The sequence below is a fragment of the Pongo pygmaeus genome, chromosome 2 (assembly GCF_028885625.2).
Source record: "Pongo pygmaeus isolate AG05252 chromosome 2, NHGRI_mPonPyg2-v2.0_pri, whole genome shotgun sequence".
NCBI classification, from domain to species: Eukaryota; Metazoa; Chordata; class Mammalia; order Primates; family Hominidae; genus Pongo; species Pongo pygmaeus.
The window spans coordinates 106682844-106696269 of record NC_085930.1 but is presented as its reverse complement, the minus strand read 5'-3'; the positions used below and the strand labels follow the sequence as shown (position 1 = coordinate 106696269).

At 50.4% G+C, this 13426-nt stretch overlaps 1 protein-coding gene across 17 annotated transcripts in view; it reads right to left on the bottom strand.

Annotated features, from left to right (window-relative positions):
* Nucleotides 1-13426, bottom strand: part of CCDC12 (coiled-coil domain containing 12) — a 57946-nt gene that overhangs the window by 21264 nt on the left and 23256 nt on the right. The window contains exon 1 of one of the 17 annotated variants that reach the window (XM_063661239.1): nt 5628-5827. The exons of the other annotated variants lie outside the window; for them this stretch is intronic. Coding sequence (XP_063517309.1) covers nt 5628-5696 — 69 coding nt within the window. The 5' untranslated portion in view covers nt 5697-5827. Of the gene's footprint in view, nt 1-5627; nt 5828-13426 lie in introns of those variants that run through there. 17 annotated transcript variants of the gene reach the window in all.

Here is a 13426-nt window from a genome sequence, read left to right as displayed (position 1 = left end):
CCATTGACAACTGCCTTCCTAAGAATGGTATCTGCTTTATGTGGAGACTGCAGGCATCGACCAGACCCTGCCATTCCTTGGCCACACAACCTCCGGGGAGCAGACTACCAAAACCAGGTTGGAGGCCTGGCCCAGAGAAAGGCTTTTGTCATGTGAACAGATCAAGATGTCCCCCACCCCAACTCAGGGGAGCTCATCTCATGGCAACGAGGCAGCGGGAACAAAATAACTGACCAAGTGACAGCAGCTACGTGAGAGAGGTCAACATGGAATGTGGTTCTTGGGGGATGGGTGAGGGGTTTCCTACCGAGAGATGGGCTGGGCAGAATTGGGTGATACAGCATAGGGGGACAGAAGTGGGAAGGGCATTCCCGGTGGGAAGCAGAGCTTGAACAAAGGCAGGGTGTGGTCTGAAGAGCATGCAGGTGACTGGGGTTGGGGGAGGGGGTGACGATGATTGCCAGGTAAGACGGTCAAGGCAGGCAATGGCCGAACACAGAGGGCTCTGGCCAGTGTTCTTAAGCAATGGAGAAACCAAGGAGAGACTGGGGAGAGTCCACTAACCTCTGCTGGGCAAGGCAGGCCCTGGGGTGGACAGGCAGATGCTTGGTGATGGCCAAAGAGGGAAGGGAGAACAGAGTATAAATGCTTCACTGAGAAACAAGTCAGGATTCTCCAAATGGCTCCCAGGGCTGCTGGGACCTGGACGGGGCTTCCACAGGGGCCCTGCTGACACATGCAGCCCTCCCTGACTAAAGACTAGCCGATGAAGCAAGCCAGAGCCTGCACATTCTAGAAAAAAATTCCTTCCTGACTCCCAACCAGCGGACACCCTGAAGGCTACTCCCTGAAGTGCCCACCTCAGGGGAAGGAGCGGCAGACACCTGCCCTGGGTAAGGGCAGAGAAGGAAAAGCAGAAAGGGCTCTTCTTTCCCCACACTGGGCTAGTAGGGCAAGACCCCCAGCCACAAAGACGACTCCTTTCCACAGGTGTTCTGTTAACCTGAACCACCTGGCAGAAGCAGGCGGGGACTACAGGAAAGTGTCCAGCCTTTGGGAGGAGTGCTTTGCAAATACCATGCCCTTTCTCAGCTCTCAAGCAAGGTCAAACAGCTGCCACCACCCTCCTGGAGCCCCAGAGACATTCAAGTGCCTCAGCAAAGACCAAGTTATTCATTAATAAATGAGAAAACACCCAACTATCTAAATGACTTTAAAAAATGCCCAGCAATCTGGTGGGTGGGGGGCAGCACTAGCTCTGCAGACAGCATGAGGTTAAAAATGACCCCAGCCTAGGATGCTGTGCAAAGAGCAGGGGCTCAAAAAAGATAAAGATCCACATCTGTGGCACCAGCAGGTGAACAAATGAACAGGCCACACAAGTGGGGGAGATAAGGTGTACCTCAGCCTTCCTGACAAAGAGTGATTCATAAATAGTACAATGGGCATTCACAGGAGGGAAAATCGCTTTTGGTGACACTGGCCTGAATCACAAGATATGGCCCTTTGCTCCCCAGGATAGTGGAGGGAAGCGCAGACCACTTGAAGCTCACCCCTACCTGAGAGACTCCAAGAGCCTCAGACCTGGAGGGCTCGCAGGATCACCCATTCTAGGTCCTCAATTTAACCCATGGGAAAACCTGGGAAATGGCAGTCAGGGAAAAGGAAAAGATCTGTCCAAAGTCACAGAACCCATCAGCGGTAGCTGCAAGTCTGGATCCAGGTCGTCCTGATATCTGGCCCTCGTTCTTGCCAAGGAGACAAGAGAGAGGCTATCAAGAGTGGAAGAGTGGCGCTGAGTTTCTAAGGAGCTCTGATTCTACCCGTCTCTCCTGCGCTCCCCACACAGTTCAGACCTGGCCCCATGTGCTCAGATGCGGCCACAGCCAGCCCAAGTCCAAGCCTAGGCCCTGCTGGACACTCAGTAGGAAAGCAGGCAGGGCCCTAGGTGCACAGCCTCCCCAGGAATCTAGAGACACTTCGCTCACCCTGAGACCTTTAAATCAGACTCAATGCCTCACCACCCCCACTCCCCACTCCACACCCTTCCCAAATCTTGCCATCTTCTCCCTCCTTCCCAATCCCTAGTCTCCTCTACCACCTCCTTAGCTCCCCACCACAACCAAGCCCCCAGCCATTCCCCTCCACTCTTGCCTGCCAGCCAGCCTTCCCCTCTACTCTGGAGAATACAGCTGCCTCCAGCATTTTTCCCTCTCTTTCTCCAACCTATCTCCCGTAAGTCTCTCTTCATCTCATCAATCCACATTCCTGGCCTCCTCTTCAAAGATACTGGTCAGACCACACTGCACCTCTGCTCAAAGCTCTCACTGGGTCTCCACACCCCCAGGACAACAGCCATTCATCTCAACCTCACATCTGCTCTGTCCAGAACACTCTTACACCCCCACATTTTGTCCCAAATCCTGAAATATCTACTCTGATAACTCCCAAGAAAACACACCATCTGGCCAGTCCTAGAGGCCAGGTCAAAGGCCACCTCCTCAAAGCAGCCTTCTAAGATTCCCAGGCAAAAGAACCCTCTGGGCTTACCCAGTGCATATCAGGGTCTGACCGTAGGCCCAGGGCACAGGCCTGTGGCCATTCCTATTCACATGTAGGCTTTAATACCCCTTCCCTTCAAGAACCTCTCAGCACAGGGCATCTCCTAGAGCACCTCAAGGCCTAGCCCAGAGCCTGGGCTAGACAACCTTCAGAAACTCTACCAATTTAACTGCTACCCTCTCCACCAACTCCAGAAGAGTAAACCTCAGGAACGCTGATGGCTGGAGGGCAGGAGAGCCATGGTCTGGGCTGGGGCCCTCCCCATAGCCTACTTGCCTGTTAATGGAGGTACTCCCCCATTTCTCACCCCTGCCCACATCTCCACGCCTAGACCTTGCACCCCGCCCTCACCTCCTCCCAGAGCCTTCAGGAGGAAGAAGCCTTTGAGGCAGGATTTCAGGGGGTCTCAAATACAGCCCTGCTCAGGACAGAGTCTGACTGACCTGTTTCCTAATGTTTGAAATCCTTTTTATCAGGGACAAAACTGTTACAAATAAAATTAGAGCTGTGCAGGGTTGGTATTGTTTCTTCCTTAAATGTTCAACAAGACTTCAGTGAAGCAATCTTGGCCTGAAGTTTTATTTGGGAAAATATTTTAGTTATAGGACTGTATAGATTTTCTATTTCTTCTCCAGTCACCATTATTAATTTATGTCTTTCAAGATGTCTGTTTCACCTAAGTTATTGAATTTACTGGCACAAAGTGACTTATACTGTTCTCTTAACAGCCTAATGTCTGTAAGATCTGTAGTGATGTTCACTGATATTGATAATTTGTGTCATTTTTCTTTATCAGACCAGCTAGAGGTTTATCAATTTTGGGATGTGCCTCCATCTCATCTCCTCAGACTCGGTGTTTCAACAATGGGTTTGCTCCTCAGTCTCCTCTCTCTGGAAGGATTCCTCAATGAATGAGTACACCTGCCTCTGGATGGCACATGAAGCATGGGGGCAGAATCAATCCACATTGCTGTCTGAATGTAGTACCACTGCTAGAAGCAGGTCAATCAACAACCAGGCCTACAGGAGGAGGGAGGAAGAAGAGAGGCTGCTCTATGTCCTCCTGTTGCCCCTTCCCACCCACAGTAAGATGAAGATCTCTTTCCTTGCACCCCTCAGTCTCCTTTGTGGGCCAGGTCTACCTTGGGCACAAAGATAAAATAAGAACCCTGTCCTCAAGAATCTCAAGTCTACTCAAAGGAGCAGACTTAGAAAATGTAACTCAGTGCCATGAGTAGTGAGGAAAGCTTTACTAAATATCTCGTACACTTAGGGAATTAGCAAGGGATAGCTGTTGTCGGGGAAGGAAGTAATCCTTAAACTCAATTCTAAATGTCCACTGGGGGATTACGAGGCAGCTAAAGAAGGCAGAGCATTCCTGGGAGTGGTAACTGCCTACAAAGACATGAGAGCGGAGCAAGAGCACTGTCACAGCCTGCAGAGCAGGCCCACATGGCTGGCCCAGCCTCACCTGATGGTGTCAGGGGCAGGGCTCACAGGGCATTCCTCCAGCACCGTGGGAGGGCTGAGCCCAGCATGAGGGCCGACACCCTGAACGGGCACTGTGGTAGCCTACAAGATGTGTCATGGGAGGAAAGGGGAAGACCAGAAGTCAGGTGAGATCCTCCACTCCCAGCCTGGACCTGCTCCAGCCTGCTGCTGTTTGTGTGTCTGTGTTTGGGAGGGGGGTTAAAGTTAAAATGAGGGCTGGGAACTGTCACTGGGGGCGGGTGTGCCGAAGCAGGAGGACTTGAGTTCAGGGGATAAGGAATAAGCCCCTCCCTCTTCCTAAGACTTCCCAAGGACTCAAACTTTTAGGAGCTGCTGCCTAGAGCTCTCCCTTCCAGAAGAAAATAAGGGAAGCAGGAAAGGGTTAAGAGAGAGACATTCAACTTCTCATCTAGGGTCTTCCCACCCTTCTTTAGCTTCCTGAAGAAGCTAGAGACTCAACAGGAACTCATGGGTACAGAAACACTTTCCAACCCCCAGGTGACATGCCCCATTAGCTCTGAGTATGCCTGCTATAATGTCCATGGGAAACTGCCCTCTCTTCAACAGTTAAAGAGAAAATAAGACCTCAAAATCCTAGCCCCCTAAGAAGAGGCCAAACTGGCCCCACTTTGAGCCTTTCCAGTTCTGATTTGGGCCCAGGGTGGGGAAAAAAATCAAAAGAGATGGGCACATAGTGCCTGAAGGTGACAGGAAGAGACAGACAATGCTGGGGCAAACTTGTCAGGCTCCCCAGTGTCACCTTGTGCCCATCCTCAGGGCCACTGCAGCCCCATGCTGGGGTGGAGGGACTTCCTGTCGGGTGCGGCCATGGTGGGAGCTGTGTTCCAAGGGCACTTAGCGGGTAGGGCAGTCACCCAGAGTCTGACTCACCCTGAAGATGGAGTGATAAGTGGGCTGAACACCACCATGCCTGGGACCAGAAACTGCACAGATCTCTACTGCCCAGAGACTGGGAAGGGGAAAGCGGGAGAGACTCTGCTTCCCCTGGGCAGGCTGAGATCTCATCAGGCTGCAGAGCTCCTCACTCTGGGTCCCCTGCACTCAATGTGCTGCTAGGACGACTTGGTCCGAGCATCCACTCTATCTGCTGACCAGACCAAGAGTTCCTAGAGGGCAGACGTTTGTTGTACCAGTTTGCACCCACAGGCCTGACACCAACTACAGCAGGCACAGCACAGTGGTAGAGCACGTGCACAGGAGCGGGGAAATCCTGGCTCCATTTCATCTTGGCCGTGTGACCTTGGGCAAGTTATACGACCTTTCTGGCCTCAGTTTCCTCATCTACAAAAATGAGGATAATCATACTGACATCATATCACTATTACAAAGAAATGATGAAGGAGAAAAACCTGCAGCTTAGGGAGACGAAGCAGTCGAGCCTGAAGAGCAGGGAGAATCAGGCCAGGGCAGGAAGGAAAGGGCTGCAGAAAAGCCAGCGGGGCACAGGCCCAGAACAGTGTGCCTCTGCAGAGGTCATGGTAAGCTTCCACGCCCATCATCCTTATCAGATGTTCTCAGCAATCCTGTGAGCAGACAGGGCAGTGTTGTAATACCTGCTTCACCAAGACATGAGAAGATGATGTCAGATGATCTGTGCAGTGTAGACAGATCTGATTCCCCATTCAGTGCTTCATCAAGAGTCAGCAGGAGCAGGTGGGGATTACCATCCAATAGGCTGGGATTAGCTAAGAGCCACTGCTCCCCTGTGGGTTCACGTGTTCCTTAAAGGCTTCTGAGCAGAGCAAGAACAAAGCGCTGAGCGGGAGGCCGGGAGAACAGCGAGGCTAGAGATAAGGATTGGAGATAAGGATGGGAACTAGGTCAGCAGCGGTGGACTAGAACAAGGAAGTGCCTCAACACTGTGGGGAGACAGGGAGGAGCAGAAACAACTGAGGTTCTGCTGGTGACTCACTGGGGGAAGGAAGGCGCCTTTGACAAAAAGGTGGTGGTGCTTAGGGGACAAAGAGAAAGGGTGCGGCAGCCTTCAGGCATTCTAACGGTGAGGCTTGATACCCAGGGTCTGACGAAGGCTAGTGCCAAGGGATAGCGCCTGTCAAGGTGCCCTCAGCGGTGGAAAGGAGGGCCTGCTCCACTCAGAAGAGAGGCACGCTGGGCCCCACCATCCATATGGCACCTCAAGGCCCAGGCCACGGCATGCAGAGCCAGTGCAGCTCCTCGCCAGGCCCGTCACACGGCCCTGCCCAGATATCCTCCATGTGTGTGTCAGGAGTGTGGGCAAACAGCCCAAGTCAACTCTGATCCTATTCTTGCTGCAAGTGCTCAAAGGAGGCACTACAGAGCTCCTCCAGCAGACTTTATTAGTCGACAAATACTGACTGGCTCCCCTGTGCCAGATACTCCATGCTGGGTACTGAGGAGGAAGAGGAACGAGTAGGCACCTACTGCCCACAGAGCAGGGCAGGGATTCTTATCCTCGGTGCACAGATGCCAGAGGTCAATGACCAGAGAGAAACACAAGCAAGTGTGAGAAGGTGAATCTTAGTGGATGAGAAATCTGGAGCTCTTCAGATTCTCAAGGGGGTGGTGACCCACAGGGGAAAAGGGAAGGTGTCAACAGCCAGGGAAGGCAGTGTTTTTTTGGGTGACATAAGAGGTGTCTACAGAGGCTTTCCAAAGGAAGTGTCACCTTAAAGGATGAGTGGGACTGGGGACAGAGGGACAGAGGGGGAAGAGAGCAGAGGGAACAACCAGAACCATTAGTATGCAAAAGGCCCCTCCCACTGCCCTGAGACTTCACCCACACTGGCCCCAGCAGGAAATAACCTCTTGAAAGGTCACACAGAGGGCAGGGCAAAGACCAGTCTCTTCCCCTTCCTTCATATGCAGCCAGACTGGACGAGTTCCTCTGGGAAGTCTGGCCTGGTTCCAAACTCCCTCCAGGGTCCTCCCTGTAGGGGCACTGTGGTATGCAGGAAGCCCAGCCTGCAGCCCTGGACTGGGCAGGCGGTGGGAACATCAGGACACACTGCTTACCAGTGGTGGGACCCCCCTGAGGCTCTGTCTCCTCCCCTGTCAAAGTGGCGCTGGCGCTACTTTAACAGGGACATGTGAGGATTATACAAGGCAACTTGGGTCCACCATGTGGTACAGGGTCCCGCATGACCCTGCATCATGAAAAACTGCCTGCTGGCCGGGCACGGTGGCTCACGCCTGTAATCCCAGCACTTTGGGAGGCCAAGGCAGGTGGATCACAAGGTCAGGAGTTCGAGACCAGCCTGGCCAATACGGTGAAAACCTGTCTTTACTAAAACTACAAAAATCAGCCAGGCATGGTGGTGGGCACCTGTAGTCCCAGCTACTCGGGAGGCTGAGGCAAGAGAATCGCTCGAACCCAGAGGTAGAGGCTGCAGTGAGCCGAGATTGTGCCACCGCACTCCAGCCTGGGTGACAGAGTGAGACTCCATCTCAAAAAAAGAAAAGAAAAGAAAAAAAACTGCCTGCTGACATCTTGCAGTGTTCCAAGTCCTGCTGTCCATCAGCGATGGGCCTAATTCGAACCCTGGTTCTTGCTGCATCCCTCTTAGGGAATCAGATGTTCCTTCTGTTCTCACCCACCCCTTGCCCCGACACAAAAACCAAGAAAGCACTTAACAAGAACCCCGGACCCAGCACCCAGGGCCCAGATCCATGCTGGGAAACAGAAGGCCTATTACTATTAGACCAACCAGAAGAGAAATTGATCTACATTTGCATTTTTTTGAGATAGGGTCTCGCTCTGTTGTCTAGCTGTGCAGGCTAGAATGCAGTGGTGCAATCATAGCTTACCACAGCCTGAAATTCCTGGGCTCAAGTAAACCTCCCACCTCAGCCTCCTGCATAGGAGTAGCTAGGACTATAGAAGCATGCCACCATACACAGCTTTTTTTTTTTTTTTTTGGGGTAGAGACAGGGTCTAACTATATTGCCAAGGTTGGTTTCGAGCTCCTGGGCTCAAGTAATCCTCCTGCCTTGGCCTCCCAAAGTGCTGGATTATAGGCATGAGCCAAATGCCCAGCCCATTTTTTTAAATGTAACAACATTCATGTGAATGGAGCACATTATCCTTTTCTGAAAGTGCTACTTTTTTTTGGGTAAGTCTCTGTATATGCTAAACTTTTAATTTTTAAAAGTGAGGCTCAAATGGAAATAACCAGTGTCCATAAGTGGATGAATGAGTAAAGAAAATTTAGCATATACACACAATGAAATACTATTCAGGCTTTAAAAAAAAGAGGAAATCCTGTCATTTGCAACAACATGGATGAATCTAGGGAACATTATGCTAAGCGAAATAAGCCAGGCTCAGAAAGACAAATACTGCATGATCTCACTTATATGTGGAATCTAAAACAGTAGAACTGGCCAGCCACAGTGGCTCACACCTGTAATCCCAGCATTTTGGGAGGCCGAGGCGGGTCCCAACTACCCAGGAGGCTGAGGTGGGAGGATCAACCAAGCCCAGGAGGTCAAGGCTGCAGTGAGCTGTAACTGAACTACTGCACTCCAGCCTTGGCAACAGAGTGAGACTCGTATCTCAAAAAAATTAAAAATTAAAATAAAAAAATAAAAAGTAGAACTCACCAAAACAGACTAGATGGGTGGTTACAGAGGCTGGAGTTGCAGGGGAGGTGGAGAAAGGGAAGACGTTGGTCAAAGGACACAAAGTTCCAGTTAGGCAGGAGGAGTGTGTTTAAGGGAGCTACTGCACAGCATGGTGCTCAGTTAATAATAATGTATATTCAAAATTGCTGAGCCTAGATTTTAAAGTCTCACCACAAAAAATGTTAAATCAGCTTGATTTAATCTTTCTACAGTGTATATATACATTGAAACATCACATTGTACACCATAAATATACAGCTATTATTTATCAACTAACAATTTTTAAAAAATCTTTTTAGGGCTGGGCGCAGTGGCTCAAGCCTGTAAGCCCAGCACTTTGGGAAGCCGAGGCGGGTGGATCATGAGGTCAGGAGATCCAGACCATCCTGGCTAACACAGTGAAACCCCGTCTCTACTAAAAATACAAAAAATTAGCCAGGCGTGGTAGCGGGCGCCTGTAGTCCCAGCTACTCGGGAGGCTGAGGCAGGAGAATGGCGTGAACCAGGGAGGCGGAGCTTGCAGTGAGCCAAGATTGTGCCACTGCACTCCAGCCTGGGCGACAGAGCGAGACTCCGTCTCAAAAAAATATATATATACTTTTAATGAGGATCAAATTAAGAAATGATCTATCTGCTATCTGATTCCCTTAGGGTTGTCAAGAGGCCCCCGGCTACAAGAACAGGCACCACCCATCTGTGAAGTTTCCCCACAGAATCCTTAATTCTGACCCCACCGCAAAACTCGGTGGGTGGGTTTCAGCACATTCCCCTGTGTGGGCCAAAGGTCATGACCACTTTTAGCAGACAGGTGTTCTTCCCATGCCTTCTAATGATAACCATCCCAGACATATGATTCTACCTTTATTTCCCTGCATGAGATTTTGTTTGACATCTGTCTTCCTTCCTAGACTAGAAGCTCTCAGAGGCCTCTCCATCACTGCGCGCAGCACCTGGCACCAAGAGCAGCTGGACCAATAGTAAAGGAACCACCTGGGGAGGCAGGAGGCACATGCTAACTTCCCATGTTACAGGAACTTCTGTTGTGTGAGCCTTCCAACAGCACCCACGTATTAGGTTATCACTAGCCTTGTTGCACAGATGCAAGAACTGAGGCTGGACCAGGTCTGTGCATGTCATACCTAATACTCTTTCCATTGGGTAGAGCACAAGTTTTGTGAAATAAACAGAAGCCCAGCTCCCTGTTGCCACATCCTCAGTTCCTTCTACCACACAGGCTGCTTGTTTATCCTTTAGTTGTCTGTTCTATCCTCCTTTCCAACAACTATCTGCACCTCTGCTTCTCTCTTGCAAAATGAAGACAAAAATCCCAACCCTGCCCACTTCTTGGGAGTGTGGTTTTAACTAGGTTCCATAAAATTGGAAGATTTTCCATTAGAAGGTGAGCCCTGGGCAGTGCCGAACCCAAATGTCACTCTTCTCTGTTCTGCATGTCTTACAACACTGTCATTTCTTTGGTAATAACAGTATGCCAGGCAACTGATTATTCCATTAATTAAACAGTAGTACTGATATTATCAAAAATAATCAATAATTAATCACTATAAAAATCTAATAAGGTCAGCACTCCTTTCTTCTACCACAAATGAGAAAAATGGAAGCCCAGGACAATTAAGTAATCCATCCAGAGTCACACAGCTAGAGGCTGCCAGGACCCAAATGGCAGGGCAGGCTTCAAGCATAGGCTGATTCCCTCTAGAACCCCTGCCCTTTGCTCTTGTCCCACTCCTGTCCCTACCTTTCACATGCAAATGGTTTCAAGGGTGTCTAGGGCTCCTCCATCTGTCATCACATGACAGTTGACAGCTCTTCCTGGTGTCATTTCAGAGAGATACAATCAAACCCATCGAGAGCCCCAGATATGGTCATTTCTTGGCCAAGAACTCCAGTCTCAAAAGACATCACAAGGAAATAAAAAAGCAACGCACGCAGGTGTTTAGAGCTGTGCTTCTCACAGCAGGGAGAAGTGGAACTATGCAGTGAGCCCAACACCTGTAGGGCACAGTTATGCAGGCCAGCATTCATATGATGGGCCAGGGGAGGCATTAAAATAGCGAGGCAGCACTATGCAACAGACACACACATGAACGCCAGGGGTAAGAGTCCTATATTACATACTCATGATTGCAACCATGGCAATACCATACATACAAATGGCCAAAGACTTCACGGACTCGCACTCAACTGTGGGCAGTATTTTTTCCATCTTCCTTAATTCGGCTGTCAAAATGACTTAATAATAAAAGTAACCAGAGGAACCCAGCTGACTGTGGCTCACTATCTCGACTCATACCCTAAACAGATTCTCTTGACCCTCACCTGGCTAAATGGGGAAGCAGGAAACCGTGGCTGGCACTCAGGCCTGACACAGCCTTGTCAATGCCTAATGACTTTTCTCAAGCTTGGAAAAACAAAAAACAAAAGTCCAGCTTTGCTGGTGCAGAAGAGGACAGATTGAGCCTGCACACACCAGCGTCCCTCTGCAGCCTGGGACTCTAACCAGAGCAGCAAATGCAGCAGCCAATTGTAGACTAAGCCCCCTTAAATCAGGATAGACATCTCCATTACTGGGGGGCTAAAAACGTCGGTTAAGAAACTAACTGATGGTGAGCAATGAAGTCACCTCCCCACCCTCTCACCCTACCCCATTTCCCTTTTCTTGGAGAGGAAAAAAGCCTCCTTCACCACAAAGCAGAATTCACAACCACTAGGACTTCCTCACCATTCTAAGCTCACGAGGGGAGCAGCAGTGAGCAAATCACAAAAGCAAATGATAAGGTCCATGCAGATTGGAAGACCCCTCCCTTGGTGGGAGACAGCTTCGTGTGGCACCCAGAAACCCCTTCCCCATTGCCTCACAGTGGACAACCAGAGGAGTCAGGCACAGGGGGCCCACCTGGTCAGTTCCAGGGACTGGAACAACCACCCAGACTCTCTGGTCCTGAGGACATGTGGCTGCTACCTGACCACCCCCAGATCTGTCAGGCCTGTAGAGCAAAAGAAGGTGACCTTTCTCCACGAACTCTGACTGGTAGATAGGATTCTTAGGCTGAGCCCAGGAGGGAAGAGGAGGAGCAAGCCCAACCACTATGTGTTCACTTTCGCTGGATCCAATAGAGACAGCAAGCAAGGACCTGAAAACCTCAGTGGGTGGCCCCTGTAAATGATACCCTTTCACCTCCCACACACACCCTAGTCCCATGGGCCTGTTTACATCAATTCTGGGTCCCCTAAAACAGTTTCCCTGATAGCTGCCAATGGCCCTCACTCAAACCTGGCACCAGATGCATCAACCTCTATAGCATCTATGTGACCTTTCATGTAGGTAGATTTGTTCTTAAAATGGGGTGGGTCAAGGGAATAAGAGCTACCATTTATTAAAAGAACAGGTATTTCCGCTGAGCACGGTGGCTCACGCCTGTAATCCCAGCACTTTGGGAGGCCAAGGCAGGCGGATCACAAGGTTAGGAGTTCGAGACCAGCCTGGCCAACATGGTGAAACCCCGTCTCTACTAAAAATACAAAAATTAGCTGGGCATGGCGGCGGGCACCTGTAGTCCCAGCTACTCAGGAAGCTGAGCAGGAGAATCGCTTGAAACCAGAAGGAGGAGGATGCAGTGAGCCAAGACTGCACCACTGCACTCCAGCCTGGGCAAAAGAGCGAAACTCCGTCTAAAAAAAAAAAAAAAAAAAAGTTATTTCCCAACCAACCAATAGCCAACACCACAGCTGGGACATCAGTGTTCCTGGTATCCACGTCACACCACTGGCATATTCAAAGCCTGTGACCAACTAAAATGCCCAGTTCTTTTCCAATGTTGACGGCTGTCAAAGCACCCCTAGTCCATGCCTAAACTACAGATCGAAGAAACCTAACTGACTTCACAATCACCCAGTGAAGTTCTTCTTGCTGTTATCATCACCACAGCCTGTACTTTTTAAATAAACTCTTGGACTTGTCCTCGTGGGCAAGTCTGTTTTTCCCTGAGGAAAATCTCAGCCCATCCAACTCCCAAATCCATGTGCCTGCCTAGTTGCTTCTTCATTTGAATGTTTACGGAGTCTCTGAGTCTTGTCATGGGGCAGACAAAAAGGTGACTAAAGCAAGATGGCTGCCCTCAGGGAAGTCAGGGGCAGGGAAGGGGGAGGCAGACGGTGAACAGATAACCACCCTATAGTGCATCCAAAGCCTGAATGCCGCTGGGAATGAGAGAAGGTGGGACCCGAGAACACCTGGAGGGCCAGGTGGGCAAGCTGTCCAGGGAGAGAAGAGGGAAGATGCAGATTGAGCGAGCAGAGAGGGGAATGTCAGGGTCACTAGAAGGAGCGGGTGTGTCCAGGCAGAAAGTGGTGATATCCAAGGGCACTGGGGAAGTGGGATGGGCCCGCCTGATGGGCTACAGACTTTATCTCACAAGCACTGAGAAGCTGGAGGACAGGTAGAGAGGTGGCAACAATATGATTTGAGTATTTTATAAAGAGCATTTAGCAAAGGCCAGAAAGCAAAGGGGCCCCCCAAAAAACAAGCTGGATATGGGTTAGGAGAGCCACCTTCTCACCCCAAGGACAGCTGAAGAGCAGTTGTCTCTGAGTCTGTCGGGAGGAACAGTCCCTTCCAACTGCAAGCTGCCATGTGGTACTTGCTCATCTACTCACACTTCACTCTTGTGCACACCAGGGCCTCTGGCCCCCACAACTACCCCAGAATCAGGTATTATCACTGCACACAAAT